The sequence below is a fragment of the Macroventuria anomochaeta genome (assembly GCF_010093625.1).
Source record: "Macroventuria anomochaeta strain CBS 525.71 unplaced genomic scaffold BU25scaffold_23, whole genome shotgun sequence".
Taxonomy (NCBI): Eukaryota; Fungi; Ascomycota; class Dothideomycetes; order Pleosporales; family Didymellaceae; genus Macroventuria; species Macroventuria anomochaeta.
The window spans coordinates 86647-106443 of NW_022985384.1; the positions used below are offsets into that span (position 1 = coordinate 86647).

The 19797-nt window shown below is 51.7% G+C and overlaps 8 protein-coding genes across 8 annotated transcripts; 4 read left to right on the forward strand and 4 right to left on the reverse strand.

The window, feature by feature from the left end:
* The first annotated feature begins 307 nt into the window (after positions 1-307).
* On the forward strand, positions 308-4383 carry BU25DRAFT_395880 (Spc7-domain-containing protein). The gene is made up of 4 exons (XM_033704804.1): positions 308-519; positions 569-656; positions 710-3505; positions 3555-4383. Exons 1-4 carry the CDS (start codon positions 334-336, stop codon positions 4232-4234), a joined length of 3750 nt encoding a protein of 1249 aa, XP_033560058.1. The 5' UTR covers positions 308-333; the 3' UTR covers positions 4235-4383.
* Positions 4384-4409: 26 nt separating this feature from the next.
* BU25DRAFT_449608 (alpha/beta-hydrolase) lies at positions 4410-6080 on the reverse strand (the record flags this gene model as incomplete). The annotated part of the gene is made up of 2 exons (XM_033709648.1): positions 4410-4664; positions 4719-6080. The coding sequence occupies 2 exons, from the start codon at positions 6078-6080 to the stop codon at positions 4410-4412; spliced, it is 1617 nt and encodes a 538-aa protein (XP_033560059.1).
* Positions 6081-6892: 812 nt separating this feature from the next.
* BU25DRAFT_492426 (peroxisomal d3,d2-enoyl-CoA isomerase) lies at positions 6893-8063 on the forward strand (the record flags this gene model as incomplete). Its single annotated transcript, XM_033711638.1, has 4 exons — positions 6893-7082; positions 7150-7317; positions 7381-7438; positions 7516-8063. Exons 1-4 carry the CDS (start codon positions 7023-7025, stop codon positions 8061-8063), a joined length of 834 nt encoding a protein of 277 aa, XP_033560060.1. The 5' UTR covers positions 6893-7022.
* A 46-nt stretch (positions 8064-8109) lies between these two features.
* On the reverse strand, positions 8110-9596 carry BU25DRAFT_105035 (uncharacterized protein). The gene is made up of 2 exons (XM_033700278.1): positions 9477-9596; positions 8110-9424 (listed from the first exon to the last, which is right to left on the reverse strand). Exons 1-2 carry the CDS (start codon positions 9559-9561, stop codon positions 8157-8159), a joined length of 1353 nt encoding a protein of 450 aa, XP_033560061.1. The 5' UTR covers positions 9562-9596; the 3' UTR covers positions 8110-8156.
* A 1117-nt stretch (positions 9597-10713) lies between these two features.
* On the forward strand, positions 10714-11725 carry BU25DRAFT_492428 (uncharacterized protein; the record flags this gene model as incomplete). The annotated part of the gene is made up of 4 exons (XM_033711639.1): positions 10714-10869; positions 10920-11203; positions 11251-11529; positions 11585-11725. 4 exons carry the CDS (start codon positions 10714-10716, stop codon positions 11616-11618), a joined length of 753 nt encoding a protein of 250 aa, XP_033560062.1. The 3' UTR covers positions 11619-11725.
* A 301-nt stretch (positions 11726-12026) lies between these two features.
* Positions 12027-12685, reverse strand: BU25DRAFT_395891 (n-acetyltransferas-like protein; the record flags this gene model as incomplete). The annotated part of the gene is made up of 2 exons (XM_033704805.1): positions 12501-12685; positions 12027-12439 (listed from the first exon to the last, which is right to left on the reverse strand). Exons 1-2 carry the CDS (start codon positions 12667-12669, stop codon positions 12027-12029), a joined length of 582 nt encoding a protein of 193 aa, XP_033560063.1. The 5' UTR covers positions 12670-12685.
* A 2543-nt stretch (positions 12686-15228) lies between these two features.
* BU25DRAFT_472628 (uncharacterized protein) lies at positions 15229-15698 on the forward strand. Its single transcript, XM_033710855.1, has one exon. The coding sequence runs from the start codon at positions 15380-15382 to the stop codon at positions 15659-15661; it is 282 nt and encodes a 93-aa protein (XP_033560064.1). The 5' UTR covers positions 15229-15379; the 3' UTR covers positions 15662-15698.
* Positions 15699-16836: 1138 nt separating this feature from the next.
* On the reverse strand, positions 16837-19399 carry BU25DRAFT_344801 (uncharacterized protein; the record flags this gene model as incomplete). The annotated part of the gene is made up of 5 exons (XM_033703012.1): positions 16837-17448; positions 17498-17912; positions 17974-18112; positions 18162-18841; positions 19197-19399. The coding sequence occupies 5 exons, from the start codon at positions 19397-19399 to the stop codon at positions 16837-16839; spliced, it is 2049 nt and encodes a 682-aa protein (XP_033560065.1).
* Between the last annotated feature and the right edge of the window lie 398 nt (positions 19400-19797).

The window sequence follows — 19797 nt, forward strand, 5'->3', positions numbered from 1 at the left end:
ATGAACGGGCATCGATTTACGATGCAAATGAGTAATACGTTGATACGAAGTGCAGAATGTAGGGTAGCAGTAACAGTCTTTCGACTTAAGTCTTATTTCGAAACTCTAGCAAACGGATTACAACAAAAGAATGAAGAATGATAAGACACAGCGGCATGATACTTATAGAGACTTTCTGTGCGTGTTTCTGACCGCTCGAGCCTTGCACGAGGGCGTACAGCGGGGTTGCCTAATTGGTGCTAGTGATGTTGACGTTGTGGGTCTCTGTTTACCTTACCTGCCTTTCGTCGCGCGCTGCACCCGACACCCCACACTTCGCCACAACACACGACCATGGCGCACGTCGAAGAGAAGGAGAACATCGCCGACGGGCTCGTCGCGAACACATCCTTCAACGCGCCATCATTACCCCCCAAGAAAACCGCGCCGAAGAAGAAACGCGCGAAGAGCATCGGCCCAGGTGGCCTCGAAAAAGAAGAAGAGGCGCCGCTAAAGGCGAGCAGTGGGAACAGGAGAAAGGTGAGCAGAACTATGTGTGGATTGTCAGGTGAAAGGGCTAATTGTGCAGTCTGCATTTGTACCGGCTGTCAAGTCAATCTTATCCTCCAATGCTGAGGATGAGAAGAAGCGCAAAGAGGCCCGTCGCAAATCGCTAGGTACGTCACGATGACTCTATACAATAGAAGACAGGTCTGACGTGAAGCAACAGCGAAGAGACGCGTCTCATTTGCGCCTGAGGCGACGCTGCACACATGGGATGTCGTCGAATACATGCGCGATGCAACCAGCTCCTCCGCTGCCTCGGACGCGACACGACGGGCCTCGTTAGCCTCACAAGCACAGCAGCCCGAATCCGATCCCGCCGAACCCCCCTCCACACCACCTGAGCAGGTTGCAGAGCCAGAGCTCGAGGTCGAAACAACCCCGGCAAACCAGCGCGAAAGCCACCAGAAGAAGAACCGCCGCAGCTCTGGCATCCCCCCCATGAACTTCAACAACCCAGACGATGTCTATTCATCGAGTCCTCTGAGCGGCGACAATGCGTCGCCTGGGGACCGAATCGAGGAGAGCGAATCTGAGGATGATGATGATGCCACGGCGAACTTTGATGTAGCACCTGATACAGATGACAGCTCACAGAGCAGCGCAAGACTGGACGCGGCGCTACGACAGGCATTTGCACAGGCCGGAACACAGAAGCTGGATCTTGATGAGGAAGGCGAGATGACCATGGAGATGGCGGACGATGAGATCACAGCGTCATTCAAGCCCTGGGCGCGCAAAGGCGCAGAAGAGAAGGAAGCTGCTCAGTCTTCCTCGCCAGCTAGATCAGGGGCAGACGATGATATGAGCATGGATGTCACCCGCGCAATTGGACGGATCGTCGAACAGCCAGAAGCACAGAGTTCAGACATGGAGGACGACACAGGCATGAGCATGGAGCTCACTATGCCGCTCGGTAGCATCCAAACAATGGCTGCGAAGGCGCCAGCAAACCGAAGAAAGAGTCTTAAACGGAGAGTGTCAGCAATCGAACCACCCCAGGGCAGTCCGGCGAAGAAGCCTACCAGCCGTCGTACCAGCCTTCGAAACCGCCGCAAGTCGGAAGAACCCGCCGCTGACGATGCGACAATGGATCTCACCATGGCCATCGGAGGCATCAAGAGTAACGCGCCTGTCGAGCGCCAGGATGACGACGATAGGCGGAGCAGTATGGGCAGTGTTGCTATAGACGAGACTATGGACTTCACTATGGCAGTCGGAAGTATCAAGATTGCACCAGTACCGGCTGTGGAAGCACAAGAGAGCGATGCAGACGATGATGGGTTCACTATGGAGTTTACCAAGGTTGTTGGACCTGGAATCAAGCGCCTCGACAAGCCCACAACGACGCCCGAACAGCCCACGACAGTCGATTATCCTCTTCTGCCGGAGCTTGCAAAGACACCTACTCCGGAGAAGCCCGCGGTTGCTGCGTCATCTCCCGCTGTCTCGAAAGCTCAGACACCACAAAAGTCTCCCAAGGAGTCACCTCGAGAGGTTATAAACGCTGCCCCTGAGGCACAGTTGGACCCACTGCCGGTGCCGGTAGAGCGCACACCAACAAAGCCTCCTGTGGCTGCCAAGCTGAATCTTGATCCTGGCACTCCGGAGTTTGTAAGGCAGCTTTCAGCTGGTGACGTCGAGCCTTCGCCGTTTGTGAGGCGAACTCCGCTGAACTCCCTCAAAAAGGAAGCCGTTACTACTCCTGTCAGCTCCACTAAACCGAAGACGGCTGCCACTACACCTGTGAGCAACAGTAAGAAGAGGGAGTCTATGGTCATTCCAGCAGATCCCATTGATGCTCCTATCCTGAACAGACGCCGTTCGTCATTGTCTGGCGTGCAGTTCAGTCCCATCAGCGCACCGCGCGAGGAGCCGACGCTGAGGAGTACCGCTCTGTTGTCTAACAGCATCAAGCTGCTATCGACGCCTCGCAAAGCATCCCTGATGTCTCCAGTAAAGCGAGGCATGACACCAAAGAAGTCACAGACTCCTCAGAAGCAGGCCACCCCCAAGCAGAAGACCCCGACGCCTAATAAGAAGACTCCAAGAAAGTCTTTGAGCCCAAAGAAACGCGTTGTCTTTGGTGCAGAGCTTGAGAAGGAGGAGCCAATTGCTGGTGATGTCGACGAGGACGTGTCTGAAATTGAGCGCATCTCTCTGTCAGACTTCTTGAGCTTGACAAAGATCTCCTTCATGGACGTGAGCGCTAGCAAGCGACGTGCCACCGTTGCACCAGCTGCCTTCCGCGACATGGACGTCGATGAGACACCAGAGACATTGGACCGTTACGTCGTTGCTGGCGCGTGCACAGTACCAGAATATGAGCTCTACTCGCATGCTTGTCACGAGATGAAGAGGTACATTTCTTCTGGTCGCGAAGCTGTCCGCCAAATTGAGGCGAATGTCGAGGATGACAACCCGCTACTCTTCAGCGAATACTTGACAGCGCCGCCGGACCAGCGTACTATCATGGACAACCAGTTCAAGAACCTCAGAACGAACGCTCGTCTTGAGGCTCGAGGCGAGTGGTACACCTGGCGAAGTACCTTACTGGGAACTCTCAAAGCCAGTCTTCTTTCCACACTGGACGACTTCAAGCACGACGAAGCCTGCCTTCTCAACCAGGAGCGCCTTCTTGATGTGGTCTTGCCACCTCTGATCGAGAAGCAGGAGCAGCTGTCCGCCGATCAAAAGCAACTGCAACAGCGCCACGACGAACTCAACAGCTGCGACCGCGAGGAGCTGGAACAGACTCGCGAGAATCTCATCGCCACTGACGCTGCACTGCAAGCGAAGCGTGAGCTCCTCATGCAGCTCCAGCAAGAACTTGCCGACAAAGAGGCGCGCACCGACGCCGTGAAAGAGCGCAAAGTGGAGTGCCTTGCTGAGATCAAGGCGGCTGAACGCGTCCGCGAAGAGTGTCGAGGCTGGTCCACGACTGAAGTTAGGGACCTCAAAGGTATGGCGACCTCCTTTCCACACACCGAGCTTTACTAACTATAGCCCAGCCAAAGTCACCGCCCTCGAGAACGCTCATGGCTGGAGCATCACCTCCGCCTCTGCCTCCAGTATAACCATGACACACCTTTCCGACCTCGAGCTCTACTTCCAGCCGCAATGCTTTGCCACCAGCCCGACGACGCCGACACCCAACGGCTCCATCTCGCTCGCCTACATTGGCGACTCTGCGCAACCGCACCCGCGACCGCTGACGACTAGCAAGCGTTTCTTTCTCCAGCTCATCCGCGCGCAGTTACACTGCATCCCTCAGAGCCAGACCTCCATTGCTGAAGTCTTAGCACTTGTCAAGAACGGCTGGACAACAGCACTCGCCGTCGCTGAAGGCGTGAGGTGGCTCGAACATAACTACGTAACTGAGGAGTGCATTCTAAGCGACGAGCACATGGGCATCAAGGCAGACATGCTCCTGCCCGCCCTACAGACCAAAGTCCGCGTCAACTTCGAGATCGGCGTCGTTCTTAACTCGGGTGGTGTCGAGACGGAGGTCGATGTGAAAGCAGAGGTTGTGTATGGCGAGAAGTATGGCGAGGAGAAGATGGGTGCGTTTTTGAGGGATTTCTATGGTGAGGTTGTGAAGGAGGAGAGGGATATGACGGTTTGGGCTGATGGGATGTTGGATCTTGCACAGAGGTTGAAGAAGACTGGGCGGAAAGGGGAGAGGAAGTAAATGATGCGTCGGAGCAGCGTTGTTGTCTTGTCGACCACTTATGAGTTATGACGGAGTTTGGTTCTTGGATACGTTATGGGTTTGGTGTTATGTGTGGGGTTGTCTATATTTCATTGCTTATAGAGCATTGTCAACGCATCTTCACATCTATTCAAAAATTCGTAACAAGTCACACTCAGATCGGCACCCGCTTGCTCACATCCAGCCAAAACGCGCACCGTTCCTCGAGCTGCTTAATCGGCCCCTGCTTCAGTCCTTCCGCGGTGACAAGAAACTGCTTCCCCTTCTCCACATCCGGCACGCCAGGCACACTCGCGTTCGTCACCTTGTGCGCGTTCGGATCGCCGGTCTGTACGAAACTCGCCATTGCGCCTGCGTAGCCTTGGTAGGTTAGGGGATCGGACTTTTGGATGGCGTTGACCTGGTTCCACTGCAACATGTTAGTTTTGCCGTCGAAGATGATGCGTGCACGCAGGAAACTTACGTAGATGGTGTCACTGGCGTGCTTAGCAGGTGAGATAGTGTAGTCAATCAACCACCCTTTATCCGCCTTCCTGCTGAGCCAGTATGCTGGGCACGCAAGGACAAGATCGCGATACAGCAGTCCTGCACGGATATAGGTCGTGTTATAGCTTATCTCCTCCGCGGTGCCGGATACTGGATACAAAGTCTTTGCCTTCGCGATATCCTTTTCGCGCAGACCGGGCAGGGAGCCAGATAGCCACGCGTCGAAAGAAGACACAGAGGAATTGAAACCGTCGCTCGCGGTATCTGCGTTCTGTAAACCGGGCGGGATGAAGTTCTCGCCCTCGTGCAGGTTGTAGCTGGTCAGCACTGTGGGTGCGTTAAGTTTCCCTTTTCGCACAACCTCACTAAGTGGCTCGGCAAGGAAGGAGTCGTCGATTATGGGTCCAAATGTGAAGGATGATGTCGTGTATTGTAGGCTGGTGCTGAGTCTGAGGGCGCTGTCGCGCAGGGCTTGTAGATCTGCGGTCTTCAGACACGCGATCTCGTCGGTGCTGTTGGCGCAGCCTACATCTGTAATGACTTGCTGATAGATCGCTTCGTTCTCGGGGCTGTCGTAGCGGTATGTTTTTGGCCAGAAGGGTGAGCTGCTCATGGCTTTCTTGAACAGCTTCTTCCCTTTGTTACCTGTAGCGATTGTTTGGGCGACGACGCTTCCGCCGCCGGCACTCTGGCCCCAGATTGTGACGTCGTCTTTTGAGCCGCCGAAGTGATGGATATACTTCTGGATCCATTGGAGTGCGGCCTGCTGGTCGAGAAGGCCGGTGTTGAGGTCCACCACTCTGCTCTCAGCAACTTTCTTGCCTGGCAGGAAGCCGAAAACGTTGGTGCGATAGTTAGAATACACGACCACATAGTCGTTGCTCTCGCTCACGTTGAGAACTGGGTAGCCAGATGGGGGAATGGTGAACTCAGCGCTGCCGCGAATGAAACCTCCACCGTAGAAGGTAAGGAGGACTGGACGCAACTTCTGGGTTGGCTGCCATGGGCGAGAGTAGATACCCAGGTACAGGCAATCTTCAGAGCCGTTGACGGTGCGCTGCGGGCACATGTCGAACCCTCGATCCGTATCGTAGGTGCCATTTGTGATCGGCGCTGGAGGTTGAGGCGCGCGGAAGCGGTTCTCGCCTGTTGTCGAGGCTCCAAAGGGGACGCGGCGGTAGTACGTGAGGTTATAGGTTGAAGACGTGGCGCCTTGAAGGGTGACATAGTCGAGCGTGACGATTGGGTTTGTTGTATTTACATCTCTGGGTTGCAGTGGTGAAGCGGCGATCGCTGAGATGGAGGCGAGAAAAGCCAGCGCGTCCCTAGAGAACAACATCTTGACCATCGGATTCACAATTCAATCACGCTCAAAAACTTCCGGGATTCGACGACCGATATACTTTCCTACATCGCACTAAATAGCGACCACCGATTGTTATCTCCATGTCTCCGCAAATTGCTCCCCGGATTGCGGAACGCGGGGATGGCGAACAAGGATGAGTGACCGAAATGTTGGTGATGAGCACAGCACCTTCGGTAGGATATGCGCCGAGCCTCGTCAACCGAGTCAGGAACGGGTAAGACTAGGAACGAAAGTGTATTGAAAGCCGGTGGAAGAATGCTTGGAGTTTTTCCGTGACATTAGGAAGCTACGTCAGGGTCAATGAGAGGAAGATATTATACCGCCGTCGATTGCAAACATGGAAGCCGGAGCGTGGCCTGTGCTGCCTTCGCGCAGATGAAGTGTCCGAGAGCTCGTTATTGAAAAGAAGGGTCGATCACTGAGCACAACTTAATGCGGTATCGAATGTTCACGAGCTTCTTGCGTCCTCAAACTGGTGAACTGGGCAGGGAAGAGAACATGCAAAAGCCTTGGTGAACAAGAAAACAAGAGGCGAGCATACCGATTTTTCTTGAGATGATAGATGAACTTTCAATCTTGCTCTATCGGCTTTTGGGGTACTTTGTATCATCTCAACATCTCGTCGCGATTACTGAACGAAGGGCAAACAATCATTTGAGCAATTGGATGACTCTCCCCACATGTCATCGAACCGAGGCTGTGGGACACCGTTCTGCGGGGCTGCGGCTAGGGTGCCGATATCGTAACCCCATATCTGGTCTTGAGCTTCAACGTTCTACCAACATTGCGAATTCTGTATAGCCTAATACTTGGTACTGAACTGATCGATTCAGAGACCAGATAGGAAACAGACACGTGTGAAAACTGGTTAAAAAGAGCTAGTTGAAGGACAATAGAAGGAGAGCGGCCACCATCATGGGCGACCAATACACCGACATCAAGTTCGAGATCAAAGGTCAGATAGGAATCATCAAGGTACAAGATATATACTCCCCCATGCTACCGTGTTTTCTCCATTGTTAAATTATCTGACATAGCTTAGTTCAACCGCCCCAAAGCCCTGAACTCGTTCGGCGGCAACCTCATTCAAAACACCATCTCCGCGCTTCGCCATCTCAATGAGCACCCAGACACCATCTTCACCGTTATTACCGGCGAAGGCCGATTTTTCAGTGCTGGTGCAGATGTCAAAGTTATCACACACGATGACGTATGTTAACCTATGGATTGGTGGTGCTCATAGAAAAAAGCATCAGCTGAGCGAAATGCACAGGACAACCCGACGAACGAAGCAGTCAAAAAATTGAAGTTTCTGGCGAGGTTTGGTTATGGTACGATTTTAAACTTCTCCTTGCCTCAATCCAAACTACCTTCTCACCTTCACCGAACATGCACTTACACCTCTCAGCACAAGAGCTCCTCCGCTCCATGATAGACCACAAAAAAGTCCTCATCCTAGCCCTCAACGGCCCTGCCGTTGGCGGCGGCGCGGCCTGGTTCCCTGGCATTGCCGACATCGTTCTGGCCTCATCCACCGCGTGGCTGCAATGCCCCTTCAGCGCCCTCGGTCTTGTGCCCGAAAACGGCTCTGCGCTCTCCTTCGCGCAGTCCATTGGCATCCACCGCACAAACGACTTCCTGATGTTCGGCCGCAAATTGACTGCTCAAGAACTACTCGATGCTGGCTTGTACAATTATGTGTGGGAAGAGACGGGAGATGCGTTTCAGGACAAGGTGGTAACGTTTTTGGAGGAGCAGTTGGCGGTTAATGATGGGAAGAGTATGTGTGAGATGAAGAGGTTGCAGAACGATCCTATTCGGGATGCTAGGTTTCTCGCGGTGGTCAGGGCAGTTGATGCGCTCAGTGAGAGGTTCGTTGAGGATGCGCCGAAGAAGAGGTTCGAGGCGAAGAGGAAGGAACTGGATGAGAAGAGAGCTGCGAGGTCGAAAATCTAGAAGTGCAGGTTAACGCACTGTGAGGCCAATTCTAGGTATCATGTCTTTAGTTAACGTGTATTTCGATATCGCGCAGGCTTGATTGCCACGAGTCTACTTCTTCTTGACAACGGCCAGCTTCGAGCGTACAGGGATGTTGTGCTCAGGGTTCTCGGTACTGGGGAAGCCTTCCAGCTCGACACCCTTCTGGAAGATGACGCAGTGCGTACTTCCACCGTAGTGGAACATACCAAGCTGATCACCCTTCTTGACATGGTCACCTTCCTTGACTGTGGTCTCGCACGTGCTGACTTCTGTCATACCGATACCCAGGAAGCACACGAGGCCGAGATCCTTGTTGTCTGCCTCAATGAAGATAATAGCTCTTGTGGCTGTGGCAGTGAGGTAGCCTTGACCCGTTTTCTCACCCGCACTATCCATGTTGCCGTCTGCCTGCGGGTCGCCAATACCTGCGAAGAGTGGCTCGGAGAAGTATGTGCCATCAACCTTGTAGGACTTGACGATCCTGCCGCTAACAGGTGAGTGCCAGCGGTGGTAGCTTAGAGCTGATAGGAAAGCCTGGTAAATTGTACCGCCGATAAACTTCTCGTGCAGGGGATCCTGCGACAGCATGTCATTCAGTGAGTACGGTTGGCCCTTCGCCCAGAATGTGTCGCGTGCCTTGATATCACGTGCAACCTTGTATGGCTTCGACTCGCAGCAGTTGGCAATGACACTGTCGTCATCTGGGGATGCGACTGGTCGCTTGTCCTCCTGCACGGCGCGAGTGAAGAAACTGTCCCAAGATGTGTAGCCCTTGTATTTCTTTGAGGGATCGCACTTGAAGATCTGGTCGAAGCTGTAGTCGGTTTGGCCAACGTTCGCTGTCATGGCGAGATCCTCTGTGCCGTGCTTGCTGAACCAGCCATTTGTGTCGTCTCCGAGCACGTATGCCGAATCGGACGAGCCTAGGAACTCTGCCCATGCGTTCAATGTCTTCTTCAGCATCTTGTTGACCGCGGGATCTAGGAAGAAGGCGAAACCACTGGGAGTGCCCATAGGCCAGTCAAGGATGGCGTTGAATGGCGTGCCGACCATGCCCACCGAGTACTCTTTGTCGCTCCAGGAAGGTGCGGTTGTGAGGAGGTGGTTGAATAACTCCAGCATGTGTTGGTAGTCTCGGACCTGCTTGTGGCCTGCGGGATCGTTTGCGTATGGCTTCTTCGATGGCACTTCCTCAAACATCGCATTTACGAGAAGGTAGATCCTCGTATTGTCCTCAATTAGCTCCTTAAACTCCTTGATTACAGGATGAAGGCCCTTTGGGTTCTTGTCGACATGTTCGATGATGTCTGAAATCCAATCCTTGATATGACGGTGGTCTGGGGGCGGGTCAGTCGAGCTGATGGTTGCACACGAATATAATAATCTTACCCGCCGGAAGCCATGAGCCCGTCCTGTGCACGTGGTGTTCCTTTGGAATGTCCTTGGCGCTGTCTTGGTTCGTCTTCGAAGTCATCTTGATCTGAAAGTCAATCTGTTTTTAGTATGTTTATCAATCCCACGAAAAGCTTTGTCTTAAAGGAAGCCGTGAGGAATACGCGTCCGCCATCATCAGATTGACGTCATAGTGTAATTTGTCAACATACAGGTATTCAGCAACTCAGGGTCTAGCTGACGCTTTTGTTTTGTGGGGTCTTATGATGCTCCATTGCACAGATCCAGGCCCGTATTGTTCATAGCAATTGTTCGTATCGAGGTGTACGATCAAGTGCAGACGGGAGGCAATAGACCGCCAGTGGTATACGGAAGCAAGCAACCCGCCAACCCAGAGTGAGAGTCAAACATACATATTTCCAGGCAGGGATAATAAATTTCTCTATTGTATGCCTAGAACTCGTGAGACAAAGCACGGTCGTGGATGTGAGGATCTTTCCACTCGTCTAGTTCGTTTCGGCTGGACCCTTCACGCGTCAATCCTTCCCGTTCACGACAATATCCATCGAACGACAACACCATCGTCGTTTCCATTGTTTGCCCCTTCCGTTCATCTACCTGATACTTGCGCATGCGCTTCCGCAACCCAAAATATTGATGTTCGTCTACGTTCTTCCCTGTCACAGTGTTCCTGTTTGAAAGATCTGGAAACACGCTGTCTCAGACATCCGCTATCTCGGCACCAATCTAGATCACACAGCAGCAAACATCTACGCTTTATCATGTTTCTAACCAGCTTTGATATGCAATCCAACGCAAATGACATCATGGACAGCTCGGTGATACCTTCCTCCAGACTGACAGCAGCATGATGCGCACTGCTAAGAGCGTCGCTTGTACGGCATCCTTTGCGTCTATCCGCAGGCTAGGTGGGTGTGTGGGGAAGTTTCGCGGAAACAACACGACTCGCACGCGAGTAATGTAGACGTGCGCAGTGTCACTGCGTGCTTTGATCGCCTGATACAGGTGACGATGTGGGGCATTGGCCTAAGATAGCTTTCTCTGGAAGCTGAGACTGTTTCGGATGTACCGGTGCCCATGTTGGCCCTTATACAAGAATGCAAACATCCGCGCTCGTCTCTGTCTGTCACAGTCAACTTTTAAGTCCTTCGTTTCTTTACTTTCTGTCCTGGAGACATTCAGCAAGACATCACTTTGATAGTGCGATTTCAAGATGGATGGAACAGGAGCACAGCAAACAGCGCGAATGCGTCTCCCAGCCCTAATCGCGCACGTTGCGCAAATCGTTCTGGCAATAGCAGTCCTTGGTCTTGCGGCGTACGGGGTTGACTATATCTCATACAATGTCCTGATCTACTCTCTGGTTGTGGTAAGTTAGAGTTTCCCTGTAGAAAGACCAAAGTACTGAACCATGCATAGACCATCTGCAGTCTTGGTGTGTCTTCATGGATGATCGTCTCTCGAAAATTCCTTGCCAAGTTCGATAATACATGGGTGTCCTTAGGACTCCATGCTTGGATGCTCGTCTTCTGGATCGTCAACCTCGGACTTACTGCCAATCTGGCACATGAATGGCATCCGCAATGTTCCTATACATCAGAGAGCGGCAAGATCTGCTCATCGTATGTCGTCAAGAGGGACACTACTTTCCATACTTACTTCGGAGCGCTTGTTGCAAGTGCAGTGCTCATTGGACTTCAAGTGTAGGTACCTGACTTAGAAGGCCAGACACGAGACTGACGACTCGCAGGCTCCTCTGGATCGGCACCACGACACTGCTGGCACTCGACCTCAAGCGTCGCCGCTCAACCGTATCGCAAGTCCCAACAGACGGCCCAACACCGCGCTTCTCTGCCGACTCTCAAGCAACTGAAGGCGACTTCGAGAAGCAATCAAACATATTCGACAACGTTAGTGCAGCACCCACCCGTGATCACGCAGAACCAGTCTTACCACCAGCATCACCAGACATCGAAGGCGAGCAAGTAGAACCATACCAACCATATGTTGCCGGCAATCAGCCCTCACAGTATGACCCCCACTCGAAATTTGATAGCAACAGTATTCTGACTTCACCGCCACAGTCTCACTATTCCTGGACCGGCGAGGATGGCATAAATGAGCTTGGGTCGCCTGTGCCATTGCAACGAGTGGTGAGCCATTTGTACGCGACGAATCCGGAGATTGAGAATTCGTTGGTTACAAAAACACGAAGTCCTCAGTAGGCTTAAATATAGAACAAGTCGATGGCAGTGTGAGTTGCGGCGATAGTGGTTATGGCAGAAGCGAGACCTAGGTTAGACCGAGGTGATGATACCCAGATAGACATCTATACATGTTTCCCTACTCTTGATACCTTCAGAAAACCCTGTATTCGTCAGCAAAGGCATGAACAATAAAGACGTCTGATCCCTCGAATGATCTATGATCTGAGTGTACTTGCAGAGACGCTTGCACATGCCTGGGCAACAGCGTTCAACTCGTTTCAATCCTGGGGTATGTATGCTTTTCCATCTCTCAATCGCATCACCAAACATCTTCCGCACTAACCCTCTCCTCCTCCCCGTTCTCCCTAATCGTATCCTTCCCCTTATCCCTACTCAGCGGTTTCCGCATATCAAACGCATCCTCGCCATCATTATAATAATCCACGACTCTCCTATACACACTATACCCCATCTTCCGATACAACTCCTTCGCAATCTCATTACTCGCGCGCACAAACAGATCCACAAACCACCCCCCTGCAGCATCCGAGGAGCGCTCCAGCGCGGTTGAGAGGGCGGTCGCGTGGCCCAGGCGCCGTGCGCTGGGCGCCACGGTGAGTGCGGTGATGTGCCCGTGCCAGGGGAGGTAGTTGGGTTGGAGGCGCGTGGCTTCAATGGGCTCGTAGGGTTCTATAGGGGATAAATAAGGTGAGGATTCGAGTTTGCCGAGGACTGGTGGGATTGTCAGCTCTGATTTCGAATGGTTTAGAGGCATGGGAAGGGGAGGGCATACTGTAGCCTTCTATCTGCCCGTCAATGCCTTCGATGACTTGGCATAGCTCGGGCCATTTGGTGAGGTACTCAAGGTAGAAGCCGATGTTGTAGGTTTCGGTCAAGTGGTCGAGGTTCGTTGAGGAGAATTTGAGGAGGTCATCTGGGCGCATGGGGCGGATTGTCGCCATTGTTGTGGTATTTGAGGTGCGTCGGGGGGTTGTTGCGACCTTGATATAGACGGTTTGGTGGGGTAAATGTGCTTTCACGACGTCCTGAAGCATTGGCCAATCATATCGCGGAGCCGCCGCAAACCCCCGCCCTCATGCTAAGAGGCTGCCATGCTCACGATTCAGGGAACGTTGGGGAGATACTAAGATATGCACAAGGTTCGTTATAGGGACAGGCTGCTAATTCTACAATTAGATCGCTCAAATCGTAATATGGACATCCTCCCGATGGGTATATACTATGTCTGTGCACACAATGCACGTGTCCAGTTAATGCACACAGTTACTACTATTAACTCTATAGAAATAAGGCTATAGAGCTACAAGGTAGATTTACACTAAACTCGGCAATCTACTGAACCCAACAAATCTTGCTTGTGCGTAGGGACCATAACTAACTCGAGATCAGAGTGTTCATACCTGAGTATGACTAATGTGACGGTTTATGGAGTAAGGAGGTCATGTGTACCATGCGTTATGGTGCAGTGTTCTTGCTTGTTCCAACAAGCACCTTCTGTCCTTGGCTGCACGAGACATACGTCATGTAAACAGATCCTGCTGATGGCCCGGTGAGAGGCAATCACAGAAGAAGAAGAAGAAGAAGAACAAGAACACGATATACCGACTTTACTGCTTTGCGTGGTCCCCCCCCCCCCTTTGACTGACTGCCCTGCGCGGTTACACCTTCATTTATTGCATCTATTGCAACAACTAACCTGTCCATAATTTCACCGTGCAGCCGACAACACCAAAGCGACCATTGTCAACAATTGCATACCAACCAAAAGTGGTCACTCTCTATAGTTCCTTGAAATTTTCCACGTGCTGCCCTGCATACATCCACCTAGACTGTTATTTAGCTGTCAACCGTCCGCCATAGGCCAGTCGGGCTCGCTTGCGTATGACGTATGATGTGATGACATTGAGCCAAAAGAGAGGGGGGTGCATACATTTTACCTGGAACCGATGCTTAGCAGCAAAAGAGAAGCAAAAGCGTGGAGCTGTCAATGGTGTGGGTCGTCTCCTGCCGCAGTGGCTCTCTTAACCCCCTACCTAAATTCAACTCTCGTAGCCGCCATAACAACAGCAGCTATGTATGGCTGTACAGCCTCGATTTTCGAGATAACGAGGGCAATTGCGCTCATTCTGCGGACGCATATCCTGTACGCGGACACAGTATACTATCAAAACACTCAGGCCTGACAGGTCTATGTACAGATTTACCACGCGTCCAAGCGAACATGTGAGACCTAGCAACGATAGTTTATACATATATAACTATTATACAGCTTTGTTATCTTCCCCATTACCTCTATAAAGCTAAGTGCTTCCTATTTAGGCAATACTAGTCTTAGTTGGTTTAGGTCTTCTAAGACTAGGGAGAAAGTAGCCTGGCCCTCCCCTACTTTCTTTACACACACTTGTACCATACCGACTGCACTCCTCTGAGCTGTTGTCAGCAGCTCCTCACACGACAGAGCAATGGCTCTCTATCCATCCCCACCGAGAGCACACCTGGGCGATACCAACTGCACCCCTTTGAGCTGCCATACCAACTACAGGGGTTCTTCTTAGAGCCCTCCTACAACATCAGCAACCGCACTCCTTTGAGCGGCCATACCAACTACAGAAGCTCTTCCTCAGAGCTCTCCTACAACACCAAACACCAACTTTGCAAAGCCAGCACAGCCAGCACAGCCTCACAACCCACTGATTTTGGAGGCAAAGAAGAAGGACAGGTCTGGCATTGCCATCCTCCTACACCTACCTCCTACACCTTGATGTGAGCTACCTGTAGCTCACCCATCTTTAGGGTTTAGACCCTCACCATCTCTTGTACTTTCATAAACTCAACCTCTTGTAACTAAACCCTTGCATTACCGGAGAGGTTACTGCTCCTCTCGTCCTCTATAGTCTCAGACTCACATAGGACATTAAACCAATCAATCAATCAAGCGAACATGAGAGAAGTTTACTACAAAGGATAAGACTCTAGAAAGCATCGCCGAGACCCCGGATTGCTTGACCTACCGTGCCGAGTTTCCACGCGAGCGCAAGAAAGCTTGTTAAAGACGAATAAGGTAAAGAACCTTTGCCGAGAATGTCGATAGCTCATCATCGTTGCAACGGAAGGAAACACCAATCTTGAAGGACTTACAATGTTTTCGCTATCAGTACATCAGGGTACTCAATCCAAAAGCCAAAATTCAGTAGAAAGGTCACAATGCAGAGCTTGAAGGGACAAATATATCTCAGAGACACAGATCACCATTTGCAACATGTCCGCCTTCAATCCCACGAATATCGATCATACGACAGCAAGCAAGGCAGAACTCCTTTACTATTATGCTATTGGCGATAACGAGTACAACGGTCACCTCAGCGCTCGCATCTCCTCTATCTTCGTAATAGGGGCCGTGTCCACGGCTTTCACCTATTTTCCAGTTATTGCGAATAAGAAATTATCATGGAAGATCCCAAAGGGTGTCTACAACTTTTCTCACTTTTTCGATCCGGTGTGATCGTTGCTGCCGCCTTCATCCTCCTTCTTGACACTGCCTATAAGTGTATCGCGACTTTGTACCCTGTCCTTGTCTTCCATCAATCCCTCGAGGGTCTTGATATCGGGGCGCGTCTCTCTACTATTCCCTTCCCCAATGGCAAGAAGTAGATGCCTTGGGTTCTCTGCGCAATGTACGGTCTGACCACTCACATCTCCATTGCTATCGGCCTCGGCCTCCGCTATAGCTACGAGCCCAAGTCCAAGTCCTCCCTTATAGTCCAAGGCTGTCTTAATGCCGTCTCAGCTGGCTTCCTTATCTGCAGTGGTCTTGTAGAGCTTCTTGCTAAAGACTTTCTCTTCGATCCCAACTGGACGAAGAGTCGTGGGCTTCTTCTATGGATAGTGTTGTACATTCTTCTCGGTGCTGGGATCATGGTGCTTATTGAATGATGGGCATGAAGGAAAAAGTGTCTAGGTTGTAGGGGCCGTTTGTAGCAGGACCTGCTACTAGCCTATATACTGTTCCGTCATCTCAACTTGCATTCTGAAGGAGAGGTCGGAGCAGATATAAAATAGACGTAAAGCCCTCTTACATGTAACATATTGCTGTATTAGTTGGAACCGTCGTGACAATGACACTGCAAAAATTACTACTATAGGTATGCTCCTTGTGTCCTTTGCTTGACTTGCGGCAATGTTCCTTGCTCGGTGGACAGCTAATATGGGTTGTGTTCCGTCTCGAAGCTAGCAATTTCACGACGTTGTGTATGGCTTGCTCACAATGTCATAAGCGATGCGATGTCGTAATGCCAAACCTGCATTCTCAGACAATTGATTAGGAGGCTCACTACCTTGCTGTTGCCTTTCAGAGGGGCCTTGTAAAGAGCAATGTCTCAGAGTTACCGGTAACACGTGCCCATTTGCAGCAGAACAGTATGTCAATTCCTTCGTATACTGTCCATGAACCCATATGCTAATCACGATCATAAACGTCATGTTGCATTTTAGCCTTGGAATAGGCTTTTTTTTAGTGCTTTTGCCACCTTCCTTTGCTCCCTCGACGGAGCCGCCAAGAACGATCTCTTAATGGACCAACTCTTAAGTTCCACATTGTGTGCAACTTGTATAAGTCATTATGTTGCTTTATAATAGGCCTATCCTAAGGCAACTCTAAGAGCATTACCGTAACTACCACCTTGTGCATTAATATTGACGTTATCTATTGAGTTGCATTGTACAACACGCTCCCGCCCACACTTCCAACAATCAGTCTACGCGACGTTTAGCCTTCGCTAACCGCCCTTGCTCGACAACCATACTCGGCTCTTCCTCTGCCTTTGACTGCAGCATCTCCTCCCACTCCTTCGGCACAACAGACGATCTCGTCGAAGACCCCACCGACTCTGTCGCTTCTTCTTTGATCTCAATAATAGTCTTCAAGATTCCACTGCCCTCACTAATCGCGCTCCAAATACTCCCGCTCCGCTCCCCTTCCCCACTGGACTTTGTGTCATCCGTTGAGTTCCCTCCAGCACCTTCATCTTTCTCTTCAGAACTGCTCACCGCCGGGTGTAGTAATATCTGAAACGGGTCCACACTATTCCCAAGTCCATACTTGTTATCCTTCAGACTATTCGCGCTCGAATGTCGTTCAAGCTCCGCCGCGGACTGGGCGGTGACCGCATAGCATCGAGCAGCATATGTCTATGCGCCCCCACACCGTTGCGCTCACTGTACCGGTCACCATTCGGACTCGCAACGCGACTTATATTCCCGTAACCGTCTCGAGGATTATCGTCGGTAAGGTCGAGGTCGTCCATCCTACTATGCAAATCACGCGCGCTCAATGGCACAGCATGACGCGGTCTCCGCACATCATTCGCAACGGGCGGCGCCTGCCTGAACCTTCTGTTTGGCTGAGCGTGTTTCTCCTCGTCGACAATGACGATCATCCAGATTCCCACGCTTCCGCTCTGACCGAGCAGAGGTGTGCAGTGTATCCAGCGTGGTCGGCCTTCTTCGTAGGAGGTCTCGAGGTTCTGGACTGCGTGGGGGAGCCAGCGGATTTTGGCTGTTACGCCGCGCGAACCGTCAGCGAGCGCATCGTGGACAGATTCGCGCACGCGGGTTGAGCCGCCGATTCGGTCGAGGAAGTTTGATTGGAGGATGCCGGGGACGCGGAGGGAAGGAGATGTGAAGAGGATGCGCAGGGAGGGGGCGGGGCGAACGAGGAGGTACTGTGACATTGTCAATTCCATGTCCTTGTTGAGAGCTGATGTGTCTTACATGTTTATACGGTCCAGACAATCTCCCCTCAGGAGTGGGAGGTGGCTTCTCCGCTGTCTCGACATCAAACGTCGATTGATCTTGGATAAGCAGTCTGGGTCGCTGAACTCCGCTCGCCTTATCATCTTGGTCCTCAAGATGGTCTCGGTGCATGTTACCGCCAAATTTGCGGACAGTGTCCAGCTCGCTGTGATTGAACATCTCGCTGAGCTCTTGGAACTCGTCCTTCGCCTCTTCGGGTGCTGCATTGCCCTCTTCCTCATCCAGCATGCGCTGAAAGGCGTCGAGGTCTGTGGCGTCCTTTACGAGACCCGAGACGTCGATTTGGGCACCGATGAAGTAGCGAAGGTTACCTCGGGAGTCGAGGAGGGGCGCTTGCATGAGCAGGTTCATGAACGGAGAACCGTCTCGTCGGCTGTCGGACAGTCAGTACATAGTCTGAGATTCTTAGGGATATCGCTTACTAGTTCAGAAACACCTCACTGTGCTCCTTGCCTTGCATGCACATTTCCTTGAAGCGCGCAACACTACTGCGGTTTGTTTTCGGACCCTGAAGGAATCGACAATTCCGTCCGATGGCATAGCTGACACCGTACTGTGTAGTTCTGTGAAACTCTGCAACTTGATCAGCGCTGTCATCTCCTTCCAATTGTAAAATGCCTACCTTCTGATGCAAAGATGATAGGATTGTCATGTCTTGAAGGGTCTGTCAAACAAAACACCTCCGCCAGCCCTTCACTAGCCTCGCGCAGCAAAGGTGGCAGATTTCCAGTAACACGCTTCGATATGCTCACACTCACGACCTGCGTAAAGATGTGTGTGATAAATGCCGGAAGGTCATCTCGTACCAGTATGTCAAATGCTAATTTCGCTTTCTCCTCCAAGATCCCATTCACCGTCGGTCGTGCCTGGGTGTCGGTGAACTCCAAGCCAGGAATCGGTTCCAGTGCTTCTGCGACCGCGTTGGCGTAATTGATTGCGCGTATTGCCTTGAGTGCATCGAGGTAGTAAATCAGAATGGGCACAGACTCTGGCCGTGCTATGCTAAGGAACGATGTGAAACGGAGTAGTGATGGTGTGTCTTTGAAGATGGCGGCTAGATGCTCTTTGGAGAACAGTTGTTCGGAGCGAGCCTCGAGCGAGAACACTTTGCGGTTGTTCTCTTCTGGCTCAATGAGATCCCAGGACTTTGGGTCATCTTCGAGTAGCGGGGAGAGGCGGTCGCCATCCTCGAGGCCATTCTTCTGCTGCAGGGGAGCAAGAGCACCTGTTGCTATCGACGGCGTGAAGGACTCCTGTGAAATGACTGAATCGGCAGAGCTGCGCATGGTAGTAGGTCCTGTGCTTGATCCGCGTACTGAACTCTGGCCTCCTATGCTGCCACGTCGTGATGTGCTGAGCTGGTAAGACTTTTGAGACTCTGGTGTCTCGGGCATGACGAGGCGTCGTGTTTCCGGCATGATATGTGATGTTGTCTGAGTATCTGGCGTCAAGCTGGATTTGCGTGATGATCTTCCAAGGAGGCTTCGTCTTTTAACTTTGGTAGTAAAGTCACTAGAGCTGCCCAAGATCAGCCGCTGTGCATGTGACAGTAGTATTTGTTATAGCTTACCTTGTTCTTAAAGGAACGTGATGAGATATGTCTCGGCGAACGGAGATGTCTGGCGGTGCGGCAGCAGTATCGTCGTCTGAGAGCCACCTACCATCTGCGCTGCTAGAGGGCGTCGCGAGTGAGGCGTTGGAATCATTTATGCCATCGTGCATTACAGCAAAGTCCATTACCAGGGGTTCACTGATCGGACCCTCAGCATCCCCGTAAACTTTGGCGTCCGCATCGGGGGAAGCTCCAGCAATGACGCTATCGACGTAGTACGTCGGGGTCTGTTCGCCTACGCTCCCCATCGAGGAAGCTTGGACAGTGTCTGCAGTGTGGATGGACCTAGAAATTGGGACTGACTGCGTGGAGGAATAGATACCATGAGCCGATCGTCTTTTGTGCTTGAATATGTGCATAGCAACCAGGAATACGGAATGGAAAGACCAATAGACGGCTTCGAGAAGGGACAGGCTCGAGAATTAACGGAAATATATTGGCGGCGCCTGAACGCGAGCCCTGAAGCGTAAAATGCGGAACCATGACGAAGAATCCTAATTAAGATAAACGTACCAAGAGAGCCAACTGAAGGACCTTGACACTTTTGGGACAGAATCCTCACAGTTGGGTCGGTGTGACACTAGGCCACGACCGGCAACGTTTGTCTGCAACTTTTGACTCGATGATGCCACTGGCAGATCTGGCA

Bases quoted from the DNA above. Each gene is read 5' to 3' on its own strand.
- BU25DRAFT_395880 (XM_033704804.1), top strand. From the start codon at position 334: ATGGCGCACGTCGAAGAGAAGGAGAACATCGCCGACGGGCTCGTCGCG. The intron at 520-568 runs GTGAGCAGAACT...CTAATTGTGCAG, and splicing joins GCAGTGGGAACAGGAGAAAG to TCTGCATTTGTACCGGCTGT. The intron at 657-709 runs GTACGTCACGAT...GTGAAGCAACAG, and splicing joins GGCCCGTCGCAAATCGCTAG to CGAAGAGACGCGTCTCATTT.
- BU25DRAFT_105035 (XM_033700278.1), bottom strand. From the start codon at position 9,561: ATGACTTCGAAGACGAACCAAGACAGCGCCAAGGACATTCCAAAGGAA. The intron at 9,425-9,476 runs GTAAGATTATTA...ACCCGCCCCCAG, and splicing joins GGGCTCATGGCTTCCGGCGG to ACCACCGTCATATCAAGGAT.
- BU25DRAFT_472628 (XM_033710855.1), top strand. From the start codon at position 15,380: ATGCCTTGGGTTCTCTGCGCAATGTACGGTCTGACCACTCACATCTCC.